This window comes from Sinocyclocheilus grahami, unplaced genomic scaffold, assembly GCF_001515645.1.
Source record: "Sinocyclocheilus grahami isolate Dianchi unplaced genomic scaffold, SAMN03320097.WGS_v1.1 scaffold9.1, whole genome shotgun sequence".
In the NCBI taxonomy this organism is placed as follows: Eukaryota; Metazoa; Chordata; class Actinopteri; order Cypriniformes; family Cyprinidae; genus Sinocyclocheilus; species Sinocyclocheilus grahami.
This window is the reverse complement of record NW_015505188.1, coordinates 878945-899612: the sequence shown is the minus strand read 5'-3', so window position 1 is coordinate 899612 and position 20668 is coordinate 878945. Positions and strand designations below refer to the sequence as shown.

At 36.3% G+C, this 20668-nt stretch overlaps 4 protein-coding genes and 1 pseudogene across 4 annotated transcripts; 3 read left to right on the top strand and 2 right to left on the bottom strand.

Annotated features, from left to right (window-relative positions):
* Positions 1-3749: 3749 nt before the first annotated feature.
* LOC107591715 (ATP synthase subunit f, mitochondrial-like) lies at positions 3750-5255 on the top strand. Its single transcript, XM_016280952.1, has 4 exons — positions 3750-3844; positions 4665-4772; positions 4885-5001; positions 5112-5255. The coding sequence occupies exons 1-4, from the start codon at positions 3829-3831 to the stop codon at positions 5138-5140; spliced, it is 270 nt and encodes an 89-aa protein (XP_016136438.1). The 5' UTR covers positions 3750-3828; the 3' UTR covers positions 5141-5255.
* Positions 5256-6470: 1215 nt separating this feature from the next.
* Positions 6471-8514, bottom strand: LOC107592759 (cleavage and polyadenylation specificity factor subunit 4-like). Its single transcript, XM_016282313.1, has 8 exons — positions 8095-8514; positions 7887-7937; positions 7642-7794; positions 7464-7559; positions 7205-7298; positions 7027-7099; positions 6778-6945; positions 6471-6665 (listed from the first exon to the last, which is right to left on the bottom strand). Exons 1-8 carry the CDS (start codon positions 8195-8197, stop codon positions 6597-6599), a joined length of 807 nt encoding a protein of 268 aa, XP_016137799.1. The 5' UTR covers positions 8198-8514; the 3' UTR covers positions 6471-6596.
* A 2229-nt stretch (positions 8515-10743) lies between these two features.
* On the bottom strand, positions 10744-11542 carry LOC107592427 (protein BUD31 homolog). Its single transcript, XM_016281939.1, has 3 exons — positions 11360-11542; positions 11006-11128; positions 10744-10916 (listed from the first exon to the last, which is right to left on the bottom strand). The coding sequence occupies exons 1-3, from the start codon at positions 11451-11453 to the stop codon at positions 10744-10746; spliced, it is 390 nt and encodes a 129-aa protein (XP_016137425.1). The 5' UTR covers positions 11454-11542.
* A 168-nt stretch (positions 11543-11710) lies between these two features.
* On the top strand, positions 11711-16524 carry LOC107591697 (28 kDa heat- and acid-stable phosphoprotein-like). The gene is made up of 6 exons (XM_016280929.1): positions 11711-12014; positions 12376-12467; positions 13091-13186; positions 15461-15579; positions 15748-15899; positions 16002-16524. Exons 1-6 carry the CDS (start codon positions 12002-12004, stop codon positions 16064-16066), a joined length of 537 nt encoding a protein of 178 aa, XP_016136415.1. The 5' UTR covers positions 11711-12001; the 3' UTR covers positions 16067-16524.
* A 488-nt stretch (positions 16525-17012) lies between these two features.
* The window catches only part of LOC107591706 (serine hydroxymethyltransferase, cytosolic-like), a 7189-nt pseudogene continuing 3533 nt past the window's right edge, over positions 17013-20668 (top strand).

The following is a 20668-nucleotide window of genomic DNA, read 5'->3' as shown; positions in this document are numbered from 1 at the left end:
AGGAAGAATAGCTGTGACAGATAATGAAAAAGCTGAAATGCTGGCTAAAGTATTTGTTAAAGTCCATAGTGATGATAATGTAGAGGATATTAAAAAGTGTAGAATCCAGAACAAGAATCAGCACCCAGATGTGATGATGAAAAGAAGTCTTTCTGGAGACACTTTAGATGCAGAATTTACTATGTATGAACTAAAGATGGCTCTAGGTGGAGTTAAACATGCATCTCCTGGAAGAGATTATATATGTTGTGTAATGATTCAACATTTATCAGATAGATCTTTACAAATTATTTTAAATCTTTTTAACAAGATATGGAATGCAGGAAAGATTCCTTCTTCGTGGAAACATGGAATAATAGTACCAGTAGGCAAACCTGGAAAGGACAAATCTAGGACTAATTATAAGGACTAATTATAGGCCAATTGCATTAACTTCTAATTTATGTAAACTGATGGAAAAAATGATCATACATAGACTAAATTATATATTGGAAATAAAAGGTCTTATATCCTTATAGTTATATCGCCATATCAGAGTGGATTTAGGGCTGGTCGGAATACAATGGATGCTGTTTTAAGCCTAGAAGCCGATATCAGGAAAGCTCAGACAAATAAAGAAGTATTGGTGGGGGTTTAATTTGATATTGAGAAAGCCTATGATATGCTTTGGAAAGAGGGACTTTTAATAAAACTTAAATGTATGGGAATTGGAGGAAAGTTATATAACTGGATTATGGGTTTCCTTCTTGAAAGAACAATAGAGGATAGGAGTAGAGTATTCTGAGACATACACAATAGACAATGGAACTCATCAAGGAAGTGTATGCAGCCCAATATTTTTTTATATTATGATTAATGATATTTTTAGTAATTTTAAAGGTGATATTGGAAGGGCGTTATTTGCTGATGACGGGGCAATATGGAAAAGAGGACGTAATATTGCATGTGTGTCTCAAAGATTACAAAACGCAGTAGATAAAGTGGAGGTATAGGCAAATAATTGGAGCTTCAGATTATCTGTGGCTAAAACTCAAGTTATATGTTTCACAAAAAGGAAAAATGTACCAAAGGTTAAGTTGAAGTTGTACAAACAGGAGCTGGAGCAAGTCTCAGTAGTTAAATATCTCGGTGTTTGGATGGAATCTAGATTGACATTTGCAATGCACATTAAAAAACTGATTAAGAAACGTAAAACAGGAGTAAATATTTTACGATGTCTATCTGGGGTAGAATGGGGAGCTTGTAGATTGTCATTGAAAATAATTTATTGTACATTAATCAGACCAAGTTTAGATTATGGAAGTATTATTTACGGATTTGCATCTAAAACCACACTCAAAAAGATTGAAACTATACAGAATCAAGCTCTTAGAATATGTTGTGGTGCGTTCAAAACATCTCCCATTGCAGCCATGCAGGTAGAAGTTGGGGAAGCTCCTTTATTCCTTTGTAGGTATAAATTAAGAATGAATTATTGGGTTAATTTAAAAGGACATAAAGAGAGTCATCCAGTAAAGGGTGAAGAATTGAAGAATGCTGGGAGCATGGAAACAAAAATATTAAAAGCTTTGGATGGATTGCTAAAAGGGAAGCACAAGTTGTTGGTATTGCAGACTGTGATGTTAGCCCTACTGTGATATTATCCAGTATACCACCGTGGATGTTTCCTATGCCAATAATCGATTTGCAAATACAAATAAAAATTAAGAATGAGAAAGAAACCCCTAAGAACATTATTCCAAAGCAGTATTTAGAGACTTATCCATCGTGGTTACATATATATATATATATATATAGTTATGTATATAAACACTATCTAAAGAAGGCTTTACATTCTTTATATTCATTGTTGCACTTTAGATTCACAACCTGGACGTATTTAGAAAATGTGGTTGTTATTTAAGTGACTCATAGGTTTCGAGGTGAATTGTGTGCTCATTAGGGTGATTGTTTTTCACCATGTGTAAATGTACATCTTCTGCAACGCAGAAATACTTATGCAAACAACATGATCTATTTAGTCAAAGATATTTTCTACCATAATGTCATATTAAAACCTATTCTGAGTTACAGTAGTTTGAATTATAAAAACAAGAACAACATAATTACCTATATAAAAATAGTTTTAAATAAAATGGGCCTGTGTCTCATTTTAATGTACAATTATAACACTATGCTTGTGTCTTCGTACCTTGGCATTAAATTACATAAAACTAGTTAACGCTGTTGTGCGAGTGTTTCTAATACAACGTCTAAGTGAGTGTAGCGTCTGGACCAATCCAACACACTATATATTCTCTTTTTATATGACAAATACTGAGGTATACCACCGTGGATGTTTCCTATGCCAATAGTCGATTTTCAAATACAAAAAAAAATTAAGAATGTGAAAGAAACCCTTGAGAACATTATTGCACAGCAGTATTTAGATCAGACTTATCCATCGTGGTTACATATATGTATACTGAAGGTTCTAAAGACCCTATCTCTGGCAGAACAGGTGCTGCAGTATTTATTCCAAAGTTTCAAACTAGTATTAAGAAAAGAATAACTGATCATGTATTCGTGTATACAGCAGAATTAATTGCCATGGTGGTAGCACTCCAGTGGGTAGAGGATGTACAGTAAAACCAAGATTAGTAGTAATATGTTCTGACTCTTATGCAGCAATATTGAGCCTTGCAAGTAGAGTAAAATCATCAAGGCAAGACATTATATATGAGATTCTTGCAAGTTTGTTAAGAATAAGTAATGTAAGGTTAATAACATTTTTGTGGGTTTCCGCTCATGTGGGAGTGGAGGCTAATGAAGTGGTTGAGCTCTTAAACACTCAGAAATAGATATTCAAGTGACTCTTAGCAAAAATTAGGTTAAAGGGAAAATTAAAGAATTCATAAACAAAAAATGGCAAGAAGTATGGAACTGTGATAACAAGGGCAGATAAATCTATAATATTCAGCAGCAAGTAGGAAATGGAAGAAGTGTTTTTAGGAATAGGAAAGAAGGTACAATTATTTTTCGCATCCGAATAGTGCATACTAGATTAAATCACTCTCAGTTTAATATAGGAAAACATAAAACAGGTCAATGTATTTTTTGTAATCAGGCAGAAACAATAGAGCATGTTTTAATAAAATGTAAAAAATATGAAAAAGAAAGGTTAAATCTAATTAAGGAAGTAAGAAGCATGGGTGCTGAATCATTTAATTAGTCAAGCTTTTTGAAAGAGCATGCAGAACAAGTTAAAATATATGGTTCTATTGTTAAATACATTAAAGAAATAAGGGGGTCTGAATACTTTCCGTACCCACTGTATATATATATATATATACTGTATTAGTTGCTTATTAATGCGTCACACTCCAGTCCAGTTGGTGGCGGTAAATGCACCCGAAGTTGGTTTGCCATCCGCAATTAAACGTTATTAGAAGAGAAAGAAGAAGCCACTCAGAAACCATAGAACATGTTATTTTAAGTTGCAGAAGTTATGAAGATCAGAGGAGAAATATGATGGAAGAATTAAGAAGAGATGGGTTGGTAGGGACAGGTATTAAAGATATACTGCAAAGTGGGGTGATTAGACAAAGCAGGAAAAATATTTGTAATTTCTTAAGTAGAACGGGTTTGATGAGGAAAATATGATTGTGGAAAACAAGCTGGAGGAAATAAAATGGAATAACATTGCAGGAGAATAATCCAGAAGGTGGCGGTAATGCAACGCTCTTGGATGCAAGCCGCCGTTAAACCTCAAAGAAGAAGAAGAAGAAGCCACTCCATTTCACTCCCAGCGTGCCCCGCTGCAGCCATCATCTTGAAGTTCAGAGCAAGATGGCGGATAAACCAGGTACGGTTCTATGGGACATGCATAGTTGAATATATTTCACTGTTGGATGAGAAGGCTTTACAGAAAGCGCAGTCTTTTATTTATTTCGGCATGAATGGAGTGAATGTTCATGTTGTAGTTTGTGCGCAGTGCGGCTCAAGGCCTCGATGCGGGCAGACGCGAGTCATGTCAAGGACTTTCAGTAACATTGGCCGCACAGGCTTTCCGATTACAGTCATGACTGAATATCTTCTTCGGTACATGCAAATTCTTCCGTAGTGTTTTGTGAGACAATCGAGATCGTGAAGCGTGCTGGTTAGTTAATGACATAAAACATAAGTCTATAGAGCCTGACAGCGGCCATTCACGAGTAATAATAACTCTTTTATAGCAACATAGTTTAATTGTGTAGGTTAATTGTCATTATGCTGAAAGTCTCCAGGATAAGACCACATAATTATAGTAACTATAAATAAAATAAATATTCTGGCATGGAAGTGTTCTTACAAAAAGTATAGTTCTTCTGTATGTATACATCATGGTACTGAATAGTTATCAAACAGTACTCTTGTAGTACTATACATTATTCCATGTCAAAGCAAATAAACAGGGTGCATTTTGTGTCTGTTTGGTCTGATTTGAAACAAGTGCGTTTTGCATAAGCTTCAGTGTCAGACTGAAGTGGGACATCCTTTAACCAACGCATACAACTAGTTAGTTCTCAGTTTCATTTGAATGCACAGGAGAACTGGCTTACTGGGATTACCAAATAAAACCCAGTGAAATGTCTGTATTTATAACTGTGTTATTACTGTGTAATATTAATGTATTTTTCCCCCAGTGGCCCTGGCCCAGAAGAGGCTTATGGACGTCAAGCTCGGAGAACTGCCATCATGGCTCGGAACAAGAGACTTCACCCCAAATGGACTTCTTGGTAGTGTTCGTGGAGGTAATGACCAGTGTATTTAATATTACAAAAATATCTTTGATCAGTATTGTATTTGTTTCTGTTTTTATTGTAGCTGTTGCATAATCTTTTCCCCAATCAAAACTTCTTTTAGGATATGAGAGATATTACAACAAATACATCAATGTGAAGAAAGGTGGCATTGGTGGAGTTGCCATGTTCCTTGTTGGTTACATTGCTCTGAGCTACCTCTGGGAATACGATCACATCAGTAAGTACAAACTAAATGTATTAAAGAATCGGTAGTAGTGTGTCCTTCACTGTTGTACTGCCGTCTAAAATAAGTGTTACTGAAAACGTGTTTTCTTTGTCCCCCAACAGAGCACGACAGGTGGAGGAAGTACCACTGAAACCCACTGGACCACCAGGCCGCTCGACGCTTTTGTCTGCAGCAGTGTGATCATCACACCTCAGCTTTCTCTGTTTGTGACTGTTGTGACCAAGAATAAAATTACATTTATTTAATTTTGACTCTTTTATTGAAAGTATACGAAATGTTGGCTGTATGTAGAAGAGCTTGATTAATATTCACATTTCTTGATGAATTAAATATGAGATTGGGGTTTAATACAGTTTTTGTATGTCATGACTCGAGCATAAGGATGGTTTTAAAACCGATTCCGTGTTCAGTAACTGCAGCTCAGATTACTAGGGAAAATGGAAGTCTTTATTCAAGCAAAACGGACCATTCAAAAGCTAAAACCACATGAATATTTGATATTGTGCTACTTGTAATGCTTAGAAATACAGACAAAACATCCAAGATAATTGTTTCATAAATCAAGTTAATCTTTATTGTAATAAGTACAACACAACAAATCAGTTTTATTTCATATATACATTAAGCATCTTGATAAACTACAAAGTGATGTCCTTTCTACCTCTCCAATTTCAGATAATCTTGGTTGCTAATTGACAACATTCTCTCTAAAAAGATATTTTTCATATATTTCCCTTTAATTTCAACATTGCTTTAAAGTTTAAGCAATCAAGATGCTTGTTGCTCCAATACAAAAGACTAAGGTTTCATGTGAAAGAAAAAGATCTATATGAAAACGGTGGTTACTGATCATTCTGTGTGTACTGTAACTGAGATGCACTTGGCACATGGACAGTGAGGTAGAGCCACATTTATGTCCCTCAACTAAAACTTTTGCAGGGAAAAGTTAAAGAAATGGTTCACCCAAATATTAAAATGTACTCACCCTCAGGCCATCCAAGATGTAGATGAGTTTGTGTCTTCATTGGAACAGATTTACAGAAATTTAGCATTACATGACTTGCTCACCAATGGATCCTCAGCAGTAAATGGGTGCCATCAGAATGAGACTCCAAACAGCTGATAAAACACAATAATCCACATGACTGCAATAGTCCAAAACAATTATAAACAAATATGTCGGGATTATGGACTTGTATTTTGGCCGGAACCGATGGTTTAAAGATAAAATGCCTTAATGACAGATTTGTGTTTTTTAAAAACATGCTGCTTTTCACTTCACGAGATGGTAATTGATGGAGTCGTGTGGATTATTTTTTATGTTTTTATCAGCTGTTAGGACTCATTCTGATGGCATCCATTTACTGCTGAGGATCCATTGGTGAGCAAGTCATGTAATGCAAAATTTCTATAAATCTGTTCTGATGGAAAAACAAACTCATCTACATCTTGAATGGCCTGAGGGTGAGTAGATTTTCAGCAACTTTTCATTTTTAGGTGAACTATTTCTTTAATGTACAAGGAATGATATATCTCACTTTGCAAGCTCTAGTCACGTTTATTGGAGATCCTTTTTGTAGAAAACTTTACTGTCCACTCAAAAACGCCAGGTGTCCTTTTGAACATTTGTTTGCATAATGGCCCTTTTCACCACACTGGAAAAAGCAAACAGATACTAAATGTGACTGTACATTTGAAGTATCATCATGCATCAGAGTACTATGTCAAAAAAATTTACTTTCTGCATAAAATCAAATGGTGTCCCACCTTGTAACACGTAACTTGATCCAGTGGACGAGGACCGCGAGGTCCACCCATGCTGTTAGAGTGCAATATCCCAACAGCATTTGGCATTCTCTGGTTGTTGTGGACATTGGTGTTGGTTAACTGGATGAGTGATTGTGATGACCTGTTTGTGGGCTGCATGTTTTGCTGCTGGAGATTAAAATGAAGATGAAACATTAGTATCAAGGTAAACATTAAACGTGTTTAAAAAAAAATAAAAAATCCACCAACCTTTTGCTGAGACTGTGCCTGTTGTGGTAATGACAGCTGTTCAGTTGCACTCATAGGGAGTTCAAATCTTGGGCTAGGAATTACAAAAAAAATGTATATGGTTATAATTAATGTAGAAATGTTTATTTAAATCACACATATGAATGTATATGCAGAAATTGCAATCACTGATACTCACTGCATAAATTTGCAAGACTTGCCCTCCGGACAGAAGCCAACAAGGTAATTTACACAGATGACTCTTCTTGTGTGTCTGTGCCTGCAATCCGGACCTAAAGGGAAGGTGAGGGGAAAAGAAAAGAGTCAATTTCTCCTATTACAATCAATTTTTAAATATTTGTTAAGAAATCATGTAATTTAAAATTCACTGTAAAATAAAGCTGATTTATACAACTACTCTAAATGCAAATACCTGGAAATCTCTGCAAAAGACCTACCATGCTTACAAAAGCCCCTATCATACCATGGGCAATCTTTAATCTTAGATTCTGGGTCAATGTGCAAAAATGGACACTCTTTATTACTGCACTCCCCTGCAAAAACACAAATAAATGATCAACACTATTAACACACATAGAGAACAATAGATAGATAGATAGATATTAAAATACTAACCAAATTTAGAGTAGAAATAACATTCAGGCATCTTTGTCATGTCATACTCATGTAAAAATTCACATTGGTCTCCTTTCTTGCATAAACCCCTAAGCCAGTGTTTGCACACCACAGACTTTTCTCCACTGATGTGTCTGAAAGGACACATTCCACCTGTCAAAAGAGAAAGCTGATCAAATAGTCTGATCAAAGAAATAAATCTGATTTACACATGAAACCCTTAAATAAGTTTTTGTAACACATGCCTTTCATACAGGCAGCTCTCATGAAGAACTCGCACACAGCTGCGCCAGATTCTGAAAAATAATATCATTTTGCATCATTATTAGAAGTCTTCTCTCCTAAACAATACTTATCTAGAAATTCATCGTATATACTGAAAATAATCAATCAGAAACACAATTGTAATTGAACATTTAAGACAAATACTTATCAATGCTCCTATTAACTTACTATCCATTCCTGGAAATGGCAATGGTTGAGCGCCTAACTGTTGTTCTACAGCAATTTCTAGATCAAACTTGATATGATCGACAGTCGCGATTAATTCCTGCATTTTGGTAGTATATTTTGTATATTTCTACCAGCAGCTGAAACTCTTATCTTTATAACACCTAATCAGAAAACTAAAAGAAGTCTTAATGGCTAACAACTTATCAGTTTGCCGTTGGTCAGGTTTAAATCTAGACGTAAAATGACAAAATAGCGAAAAAGTATGCAGACTTATTAACTGGGTAAACAGTCTTTAATGTAGCTCATGAGTAAATCGCTAAAGATAAAGACAAACATTGTAAATAAACAGTTGATTTTAGAACCGTCTACTTCCACCGCGCTGTTCACGAGTGACCCCTGAACTCCAGGCCGTGCGATCGACTACAATTGCATCGATTTCCTGGGTCCGAGCGAATGCAGGTTTTTAAATGAAGATGAGTATTTTTTCATATTAATATTACAAAATGTGTCAACGAACTTAGTGATTTGTCGTTAGATTGCAACTTTGAACTTTGATGGCACAAAGAAAATACGACAGGATGGTCATGATCAGTGTGTTGGTTGTTGATTAAAAGGTCTGCTGTAGTTCCTAGCGCCATGTAGCGCACTGAACAATTGGACTATAAAGCGTGCTGACTGTGGCGTGTCAGAGGAACCTGCTGACTAGCTGACCTGAGATTAGGAAAAAAATACGATAAGCGTATTAAATGAGGCTTATATTTCATAGATGTATACTACCAACCAGAAGCTTTTTTCTGCTGTTCTTAAAGAAATCCAAACTACATCGATTCTATCATGTTCAGGATACCAGGACTCAATAAAACGGAACATTTTTGTGAAATGACAAAGCCTTTTGTGTTTCTGCACGTATTTTCTATTTAATTTTTAAAAACCTCTGGCTAGCTTATATTGTCTAAAATGAAAAGAAAAAAAACGAAAACATTTTATTTAAAATGTATTTCTTTACTAATATTCTCGTGTCAGTTTTTGGCCAGCTTGTCCTGAACTTAACTATTAATAAAATTAACTATTTTGTATATTTTTTAGCTTTCATCCTAATTTCAGTTTGATTTATTTCCCAGATGTTCCCTATAGACCAGTGATCCTCAAATCTGGCTCGCGAGATCCACTTTCCTGCAGTTTAGCTCCAACCCTAATCAAACAACTATACCTGTGATTTTCTAATGATCCGGAAGACACTGATTAGCAAACTCAGCTGTGTTTGATTAGGGTTAGAGCTAAACTGCAGGAAAGTGGATAAAGAAATCCAAACTACATCGATTCTATCATGTTCAGGATACCAGGACTCAATAAAACGGAACATTTTTGTGAAATGACAAAGCCTTTTGTGTTTCTGCACGTATTTTCTATTTAATTTTTAAAAACCTCTGGCTAGCTTATATTGTCTAAAATGAAAAGAAAAAAAAACGAAAACATTTTATTTAAAATGTATTTCTTTACTAATATTCTCGTCAGTTTTTGCCCAGCTTGTCCTGAACTTAACTATTAATAAAATTAACTATTTTGTATATTTTTAGCTTTCATCCTAATTTCAGTTTGATTTATTTCCCAGATGTTCCCTATAGACCAGTGATCCTCAAATCTGGCTCGCGGGATCCACTTTCCTGCAGTTTAGCTCCAACCCTAATCAAACAACTATACCTGTGATTTTCTAATGATCCGGAAGACACTGATTAGCAAACTCAGCTGTGTTTGATTAGGGTTAGAGCTAAACTGCAGGAAAGTGGATCTCGCGAGCCAGATTTGAGGATCACTGCTATAGATGGTGAAATTTATACATTTTTGTATTTCACTTCATGTAATTTTTAAGCAAAGAATATATAGAACATAGCTAACAAATCAGGGAGACTTTCTGACATGTACGTTTTCATCTTTGTTTTGAAAAATGAAGTGATAATTATGAAAAGTCAGGATATGGAGATGTACCCTCATTCCTTCCAAGACAAAGCTTTTTTCATTTTTCTAACATCAGTTTCATTAAAAGATCTTTCTTAAGCCTGCTAGGGACTGATCAATTATTTAGCTATTTGCTAACTTCAACCACATGCTTTCTAAAACCCTCTAAAGACCTGCTTGCACAAAATAACTGACAGGCAAGAATTGTTTCTGATTGGCTGAGGCGTGGACTGCTCCCCTTTTTTCTCCTAAAGCAGTGATCCTCAAAGCTGGCTCGCGAGATCCACTTTCCTGCAGTTTAGCTCCAACCCTAATCAAACAACTATACCTGTGATTTTCTAATGATCGGGAAGACACTGATTAGCAAACTCAGCTGTGTTTGATTAGGGTTAGAGCTAAACTGCAGGAAAGTGGATCTCGCGAGCCAGATTTGAGGATCACTGGTATAGATGGTGAAATTTATACATTTTTGTATTTCACTTCATGTATGTAATTTTTAAGCAAAGAAAATATAGAACATAGCTAACAAATCAGGGAGACTTTCTGACATGTACGTTTTCATCTTTGTTTTGAAAAAATGAAGTGATAATTATGAAAAGGTCAGGATATGGAGATGTACCCTCATTCCTTCCAAGACAAAGCTTTTTTCATTTTTCTAACATCAGTTTCATTAAAAGATCTTTCTTAAGCCTGCTAGGGACTGATATGCAAACTGTTGGGAACTCTGCATATGCAATTTGTTCCAAAGTTTGTGTCACGGGTCTGAATGCACCGCAGACAGCACAGATTCTCATAGCCCTGTTTTTTCCATTTGGCAATCAGATTCTTGTCTGCATAGCCCTCTTTGATGCAATATTCATAAAGCTCTGCGAATGAAAATAAGTTAACATCTCACATAGAAACAGATGTCGAAATAAAACGAACACAACAAAACTGCACCTCCTCACCGCCATACCTCGACTGATGGCCTTTCTCTTGTAGAAAAGGTCGAAAATGTAACGGCTGCGTTGGTGATGAAGTCGGAAGATCGGCCATTGGGACTCAACTTTACGTTTGCCCTCGTGCGGCTCGGTTTCAGCTGCGAAATTAAAGCATCATTTAACGGCATCGTAGCAAATGCATAAGAATCGATAACCAACGGATACATAAAAAGAGTGACCATTAACTAATTTTCTGTTTTAAATGAACAAATCACACTTGTGCATATTCATGTTACATTACACTGACATCCGTTTAATTAAACGTCCGTGATAAACAATCGACTTGTTAGCTTTCTGGCTAACGCTAGTCTGTAGATTGCTGAACGAACCTTCGCGCATTTTCTGGTCCAGCTCGTCAAGAGTCGGCTCTATGAGCTCCCAACCATCTGGAGGTGGTTTCCTACTCCTTTTCACCTTAGGCATGATTTGATTGAAACAACACAAGGTCCTCTCAGTTATTTAGCAAACAGCGAGCCGCTGCAGGAACAACTTCCCGACTTCTGTCGCCGAGCGGGTGACGTCACGCCAGAGGTCCTTTTACTCCAGTTATTCTCAGCATTATTTTATATGAGATTCCTTTGCTAAAATGGATGGCATTACACCTCGACTCTTTTACGTATCAGCAATGGTTTTATCATGTTGAAACCGTGATGTTATTCTCTCTTCCAGCATATTGCATCAGGCTAGGTGTCTGATGGAGTGCCTGAGTTTAAAAATAGGAACATGGACCAGCTGGCTATATGCTAATCGATGACTGTACCTGCTTAATCGTGGGATTTTGTATTTGTTTTAGTTACTGTTTCGCCCTCGAGCCAAATAAAACCACGTATTATTACTTACTGCCATCTAGTATCAACAGAGCTGGATACGCGACCTGATATCATTCTGTAACTACCACGCTTTTGTTGGGACTGAGAGTGTGTTTTAGTCGACTGTTTTGTTTTTATATCAAGTCAAGTTTAATCTTCATCATGCCTAAAGGAGGTAAGAGATCATTTCCAGCACACCTCATTTATTTATTTCCTTTATTAGGATTATCAACAAGTATACAAAAATATACAACCCTAGTAACAACAAAATCACAAAACAAGAAGAAATAAAGAACAAAAAGAGCAGCAAACATACAGGGCCAGGGGTAATATAGATTATTATTTAAAAGTAAAGGTGCCTCAAAAGGCACGGCAGCACACGTCATTTACACACTGTCGTCATAGTCTGTTCTGATGATTGACGTCATTGTACTTGTAAACAAAATATGACGTGTTAACAGGATATTTCCATTGAGAACAATATTATTAGAAAGTGGTTTCCCATGTGATCTATATTTTTAAATGGTTTATTTTAGGGAAAAAAGGTGGCCATAAAGGTCGCATGAGAACCTACACAAGTCCTGAAGAAATAGATGCTCAAATGAAAGCAGAAAAAGAGCGGAAAAAGGTAAGCTGTATTACAAATTCAGACGGAAATATGAAAAATCTTAAGTGATATGGCTAAGAATGAGGTTGACACTGAAAGCAAGCATTAACATTTACGCAAAAGAGATGAAACAGTCGACATGAAGTGGAAATTCACTCTTCTGTCTAATTTCATGTTATTGATCCCACTGTCAATATTTCATTTCTTTAAAAAAAAATTGTAATAAGATTTTTAATCAAAATAATCATAACTCAATCGTCCAGTGAAACAACACTTCTCTCTGGTGAGGTTAGGCAGACGTCTCCAGTCATGTAGTTCACTTAAACCCCGTCCCTTTCTTACAATGCTCACATTCAGCTTAGTCTCCATTCAGTCAATAACTGTTGGATAGAACCAAGTCCTGGCACTACATTTAATTTTTTCAATAATCTGTTTTACTCAGATCACATCACCGTACGGAAGCTCTGTCGCTACTTCCATTACATCAAACCTTTATAGAACAGCAGTCTAAGCACAGCAGAAGATGATTGATTCACAAGAGCTCCACTCACTGCAACCACTTTCTGATTCAGTGCCCATCTGCAAGTCAAATTGGCTAAACAAATTAATTGTTGCATGTAGTAATGGTTTATTTTACATTGTAGAACGAAGAAGAAGAAGGTGCAGCAGTGAATGACAACCAGAGCGAGGACAAACTGACAGCATCAGGTTCAGAGGACAGTGACGATGAGGGCTCTCACGTAAGTTTTCTCTCAGATTGATGACAAGTCCATGTTCCTGCAGAGCTATCCACCTACTTATAGAGCCTCTTGCAGATTTATTTATCAGAGACGACCGTGGCAGGACATAGACATTCAGCCAGATTGTCAGATATGCTCTTACTCAGTCTAATTAATGTGGAATCTTATTGGGTGGAGCAGAGCATTGCTCTTTGACCGCGTTTGGAATGTAGGAATTATATATGTGGAATGTCACTGTCACTGTCGTCAAATGGATGAAGTTTGGTTGGCGATACTTTAGCAGATGTATCAAATAATTTGGTGCAGTTTTAGTAGGAGCTTTTGCATGAATGCACTAATGCCAATATGAAAACAAACTGATCTCTTGTCTCCATCAGTTTAATTTGAATATTATATACTTTTTTAGTGTGTATTAATATTTTAAGTATTAAAATTTGTACGTTTTGTTTTAGTAATTTTGTTATGTGCTTTTGTAATTTTTAGTATTTTTGTATTTCTGTTTATCTTTTTTTTTCTTTTTTTTTCAGTTTTAGTAATTGTAGTACTTCAGCTTTTTCATCTTAAAGGAGTAGTTCACTTCCAGAATAAAAATTTCCTGATAATTTACTCATCCCCATGTCATACAAGATGTTCATGTCTTTCTGTCTTCAGTCGCAAAGAAATTAAGGTTTTTAAGGAAAACATTCCAGGATTTTTCTCCATATAATGGACTTCAGTGTTAGTCAACGGGTTGAAGGTCAAATTGCAGTTTCAGTGCAGCTTCAAAGGGCTCTACACGATCCCAGCCGAGGAATAAAGGTCTTATCTAGAGAAACGATCAGTCATTTTCTTAAAAAATAAAAATGTACATCGTTTTTAACCACAAATGCTCGTCTTAGCTACACGATGCATGTCCACAGATCATGCATGACGTATGCACGTTGGAAAGGTCACGCGTGGTTAACTCTTTGTCTGTGTACTTCAGTTCAAAAAGGTTGGGTAAGGTGAAAAACTCCATCTCATTTTCTCCTCCAACTTCAAAATCATACAACATCATTTTTACCTTTCTTTTTTTTTTGTAAAGGGCATTTGACTTTCTTTGCACATTCGCTTTGTAAACACGTCCGCCTACTTTCCAACGTGACTATGTAATGAATGAAGTCGAGCTGGTGCAAGATGAGCATTTTTATGGTTAAAAAGTATATAAATGTAAATTTTTTTAAGAAAATGACCGATCGTTTCTCTAGATAAGACCCTTATTACTCTGAATCATTGAAACGAGTCGTTTTTAAAACGAATCCCAAGCCGTTTCATGTTGACGTCAACATGAAACATTAGCATATTGCCTGCCCACTTGTTGGTCTTTTCGTGTTGGTCTGAATGAAAATGCAAATTCATTCTTTGCCACTAGGTGCACTTTTGGAGGTTTCTCTAGATAAGACCCTTATTACTCTGAATCATTGAAACGAGTCGTTTTTAAAACGAATCCCAAGCCGTTTCATGTTGACGTCAACATGAAACATTAGCATATTGCCTGCCCACTTGTTGGTCTTTTCGTGTTGGTCTGAATGAAAATGCAAATTCATTCTTTGCCACTAGGTGCACTTTTGGAGGCGGTAAAATAGCTGTTTCCCCGGTAACGCTGTACACAAAGCAGCACTGCACTCACAAATGCTGCTTTATCAGGCATTACAGGCATGATGAAATGAAAATGAGACCAAACAGACCAATCACCACAGATTAGCATCACGCAAAGAAGGGGTTTGGAAAAATTATTCATTGAGCGATTCGTTTGGGAGTTGTTGAGCAAGTAAGGTAGGGCTGCACAATAAATCGCATGCGATATTTAACGCGCATTTTGTCAGTATAGCCATTCTGTAATCAGCGGTAAACATGCACAAAATATGATCGTGGTTTTGCGCAGCTTGTCGGTGAACAACGGCTCTGTGTAGTTAATACTGCTCAATGTGAAAGCCCGCAGGTGATGGAGATTTACCGCTGATTAAAGAACTGGCTTTACTGACAAGATGCGTGTTAAATATCGCATGTGATTTATTGTGCAGCCCTAAAGTAAGGTAAAAATAAATGCATATTATAAGACAATGAAAGTGTTTTTTGACCTTGCATGCATGTCAACCTGTTTTTGTGGACTCCCAAAACCAAAATATTAACCTTTCATTACCCATAATAGGGGCACTTTAATAGTTTGTTTCTTTTAGCTTTATTTCAATTAATGCAAATGATTGTAATAGTTTTAGTTAACAATTACCAACAATGATCTCCATTTTGTCACAGAAAAAGAAGGGTGTTGAGGGTTTGATAGAGATTGAAAATCCTAATCGAGCCGCCCAAAAATCAAAGAAAGTCACAGACATAGAACTCGAGGGTCCCAGACAGCTTTCCAGAAGAGAAAGGTAAGAGACACTGGGGTGAGTGAAGCTAACAACATTTTCTTCAGGCTACTTAATACCCTCTCATTATGTATCATCATTTAATGTCACATATTTTGTTATTTGTAGACATCTAGACTTGTGAATCTGTTCCCTTTCAGCTCTTTCAATCTACTGCTTTCCATATTTCAGAGAAGAGATTGAAAAGCAGAAGGCCAAGGAGAGGTATATGAAAATGCATTTAGCAGGAAAGACAGATCAAGCTAAAGCTGACCTCGCTCGACTCGCCATTATTAAAAAGCAGCGCGAGGATGCTGCACGGAAAAAAGAAGAGGAACGTAAAGGTAAATTGGCAGCATTTGTTAATGTTGTAGACTAGAGCAACTTGTGAAAATGTCTCGATGTAAATTAGAGATTTATTATTGTTTTCTTCTTTGTCATTGTAGCAAAAGAAGCAGTGCAGGTGGCGGCAGCAGCGGCTAAAGGACTGCATACGTTGTCTCTCAAATAATCCAAAGAGTGGATTCTTAGAGGTTTTGATGCATTTGTGGACAGTATATGATTATATTGACAATGTTATTTTTGAAGACAAATCAAAAGATAATGTGGTATACTATAACGCAACTTTCCATTGAAAAGGAATATTTTAGAGTACATTAACCCAGAAAGCAGGCATTTAATTGTCCAAATACAATGCCTTTGTGAGAGCCCTGATGCTTTCACACTTAAACCTCAATGCTTGCTTTCACTCAGTGATATTAGGAATACATATTTATTAATATATTTACACATTGCCACATGTAACTGAGTCAACTTTGCGATCTCAATTTAAAGGATTATAGTAAGAATAAAAATATAATAAGCTGTCCTCAGTTGTAAAGGACCTGGTGTTATTAAGAATGATGTTCTGATGGTATTCTCTTCTACAAATAATGTAAAGAATAACATACACCAATAAAATGTCAGAACTTTTTTTGTTGTTGTTGTTGAAAATTTTATTTGTATTGTTTTATATATCTCAGTATATTCTTGTAACCCTTCTGAGAAACGGTTTAGATTTTTTTTAAGGGTTAGTTTTGTACTTGAATTTATTTATATTCAAAATGTTGTAGTTGTTAAATGTATCGACAGTCTGCATTTATTTTTAGATCATCATTTGATAATGTATAAGAGACATATTGTCAAGTTTATTTTTAGATAGATATTTTTGTATTATTATTACATATATTAGTATTATCATTTTGGACACAACCCCATACCCTTGTTCTCCAAGTCCCAGAAAAGCCCAGGGTGACTGTAGCATGTATTATCTGAGATATTAACAGAAAGGGTAAGTAAAAAAAAAAAAGCCGACTACAAAGAACAAAAAGGTGACAATGCAGAAAAGTTGCTTCTTGTATCACGCCTTTCGTTGTGGGCGGGACAGTAGATCGATTAGCCACGCCCCGCAGCGCGCTGATTGGTCTCCAAATTTCGCGGACTTTAACACGAGGAAACCTAAAAGAAACTTGCACAGACATAAATTTGGGACGGAGCATTAATTGCTTTTGTAAAGGTGAGTAGAAAGAAGGCTTCCTTTCCATATCATCACACCTAATAAAAATGTTTTAAAGCTTAGTTAGCGTAAAGTGATTTAGTGGATCAAATCAAAACCTTGTGACTGCATGTGCTCCACATTCTCGGCCGATGAATGTCGATCTGTTAACTAACGTTACCATTGTGCAAGTCGGTGCATAAAGAGCACGTACACATTGCTATATGACATCTGTGTGTCAAAGAATCACATCGTTTTCGTTATTATAAAGTAAGCATTTGTCCCTAAGCCACACGTTGTTTGATTTGTAATAGTTACAGGATGTATTTCGCGGGAAAAATGTAACCCTAAAAGCAGTAGTTCCGGTTTGTGTCACTATAGTTGCGAATCTAATTTTATCTTTAAAGTTTTGGACAAGACGTGGAAAAACCTACTCAAAGTTTTGTTTCGTAGTCTGTCAGGAGCGTGCTCTGCGCGGGCAGCTGCAGTTGCATCATTTGATTGACAGCTGAGCACTGTATTTAGGGTTATTTCTATACTATTACAGTATTTATTAATACTCTTAATCACTTTTTTTCAGTTTTCGTGTAATTTTAATTTGAGTTTTAGTACTTTTGTTTTGTGCTTTTGTTATTTAATTTTTTATTAGTTTTGGTTTAAAAAAAAATACATTTACCTTAATGTATTTTAGGTTTATTAATTTTAGCACTTGTTAAAAACTTTTTTTTTAACGTTCATGTTTTTCATGTAATATTTCTATTTTATTTCAGCGTTATTTGAATGAAAGAAAACGATTTTTAATAGTTTGTTAGTTAATAACACTGCAGCTGTGTGCACCACACTGCTGATTACTGAATATCAGTCTAAGCAAAACTCAATAGATTTGCTCCGAGAATACTCTGCTTTGAATTTAAAGAGCTCAAACTCAAGTACTTTAATGCTTTTATTACAAATTATATAACCCATTGTATACAATATGTTTTGCATATGGGGTCTTCTAACATATATATATATATATATATATATATATTTTATTTTTTTTCTCTCTCTCTAGAGATTATCAACTATGGCACAGATTAACGGCCATAACAATAAAACATGGGAATCTCATAACAAGATGATGCTGGAACCTCTGAGCACAAATGATCCTGAGGTAAGTCTGTGATTATATGTACAACCAGCCTCAAGACTATTATCGTGAATCCGTTCAGTGAACCACGAATGATATTCTGCTGTGCAAGAGGAAAAAAAACGTTTGTTTTGACTTGTTCTGGGGTTTATGATGAAATCAGGTCTCCTAGACTCTGATCTGTTATGTCACAGGTATCTTTAGCCTAGCTGTGCTCAACTGGAGTTTGATTCATCAATCAAAACTTGTGTCATTGCTTATTGTTTGTTTATAGCATTAATATATTTCTGTGTGTGCACTAGGTATTTAATATAATAAAGAAGGAAAAGATGAGGCAGACATATGGATTAGAGCTCATTGCCTCTGAGAACTTCACTAGTCGGGCTGTTTTGGAGGCTCTGGGTTCCTGCATGAATAACAAATACTCTGAAGGTTATCCTGGTCAGAGGTGACTATTGTGCAATGACATTTTATGTGATCTTACATTACAATTTTATGTTGTTGCATTTGCCAATAAGATAAGTATTGTGTAATTTACACTTTGAACTTAGACATTGTGCTTAAATGTTAAATGTCAAACTTTGTTTAATGTTTTTAGGTATTATGGAGGCACGGAGCATGTAGATGAATTGGAGCGTTTGTGTCAGGAAAGAGCTCTCAAGGTGTACGGTCTCGATCCTGAGAAATGGGGAGTGAATGTTCAGCCGTACTCTGGTGGGTTTGTTACTGTGTCACTGGACTGTTGCTGTAAGAGCTAATGTAACATATGAAACATTAACACAAGCGCACATTGTTTGAAATAATGTATCTTTTTTTTCCTCAGGGTCACCAGCGAACTTTGCCGTATACACAGCCATAGTGGAACCTCATGGGCGCATCATGGGCCTTGATCTTCCTGATGGTGGCCATCTCACCCACGGCTTCATGACCGACAAAAAGAAAATCTCAGCCACTTCCATTTTCTTTGAGTCTATGCCGTATAAGGTGACCTTGTGATTAGAATCAACATAGTGGTGATCTCTAAACTGAAGTAATGGGAAAAATTGACATTGTGTAATTTGCTGGTATATTATACGTTAAATTTTTTTTTAAAGTATGATTATATTTTTTCCATTTAGGTCAATCCAGAAACTGGATACATTGATTATGACAGACTTCAGGAAAATGCTCGTCTCTTCCACCCAAGACTAATCATTGCAGGTCAGTGCAGTTTCTAAGGAAATCTGATAATAAATAATGTAATAATTTTAGTTGTTGGTCAACAAATGTTTAAATCTTACTTGGAAAAGTCTTTTTTCTTTCCTTGTTTTTTTTATTACACACTTATTCAGCAACTATCTGATGTGCTTCATAAATCATTTGGGGGGGGAAACAAGAGATTTAGCAAAAATAATTACAAACAAATACAGAAAGACATTTTCTGAACATCCCCTCTTTCTGCTAGTAGTCAGACAAACAAATTGGCTGAGTCAGGGCTGCTCTTATGGACTGGATGGAGGAAAAAAAGTATTTCAACATCAAAAGAAGTGACAAACATCACATTTAATGTTTCTGTGTACCATTGTTAAGGCACCAGCTGTTATTCCCGTAACCTGGACTACAGTCGCTTGAGGAAGATCGCAGATGAGAATGGAGCGTATCTTCTGGCAGACATGGCTCACATCAGTGGTTTGGTCGCAGCAGGAGTCGTTCCGTCTCCGTTTGAATACTGTGACATTGTTTCCACCACCACCCACAGGTCCTAGAGAGCCGCAGTCCTGCAGAGTTCAGCTCCAACCCTAATCAAACACACCTGCACAAGCTAATCAATGTCTTCAGGATTACTAAGGCTATGGGCAGGTGAGTTTTGTTTTCAGGGTTGGAGCTGAACTCTGCAGGACTGCAGCTCTCTAGGACCGAACTTGCCTACCCCTGATCTAGGCCATTGACAGCACTGTCATGATAAACTCTTGAATTTCAGGGGTTCGTAATGTTGATGCAAAGACGGGCAAAGAGACCGTATATAACCTAGAGAGTCTGATTAACCAGGCAGTGTTTCCTGGACTACAGGGCGGCCCTCACAACCATGCCATTGCAGGTAAGAGCTGATGTTCTCCGAGTGTTTTGATAAAAGAAGATTAGGTAAGGTGAGAAGTTTAGATACGTTTGCATTTACACTAGGAATGTTTGATTAATCCATGATTTATTAATTTTCTACCAATTATGTGCTTTGATTTATTTGTTTGATGTGATGCACAGGGGTTGCTGTTGCTTTGAAGCAGGCTCTGACTCCAGAGTTCAAGACCTACCAATTGCAAGTTCTGGCAAATTGCAGTGCTTTAGCAGCCACCCTAATGGAAAAAGGCTACAAAGTTGTTACAGGTGAGTTCCTTAAAGGGGTCATATAATGCTGCTAAAAAGAACAGTATTTGGTGTAATGAAATGTTTATGCGGTTTAAGGTAAAAAAAAC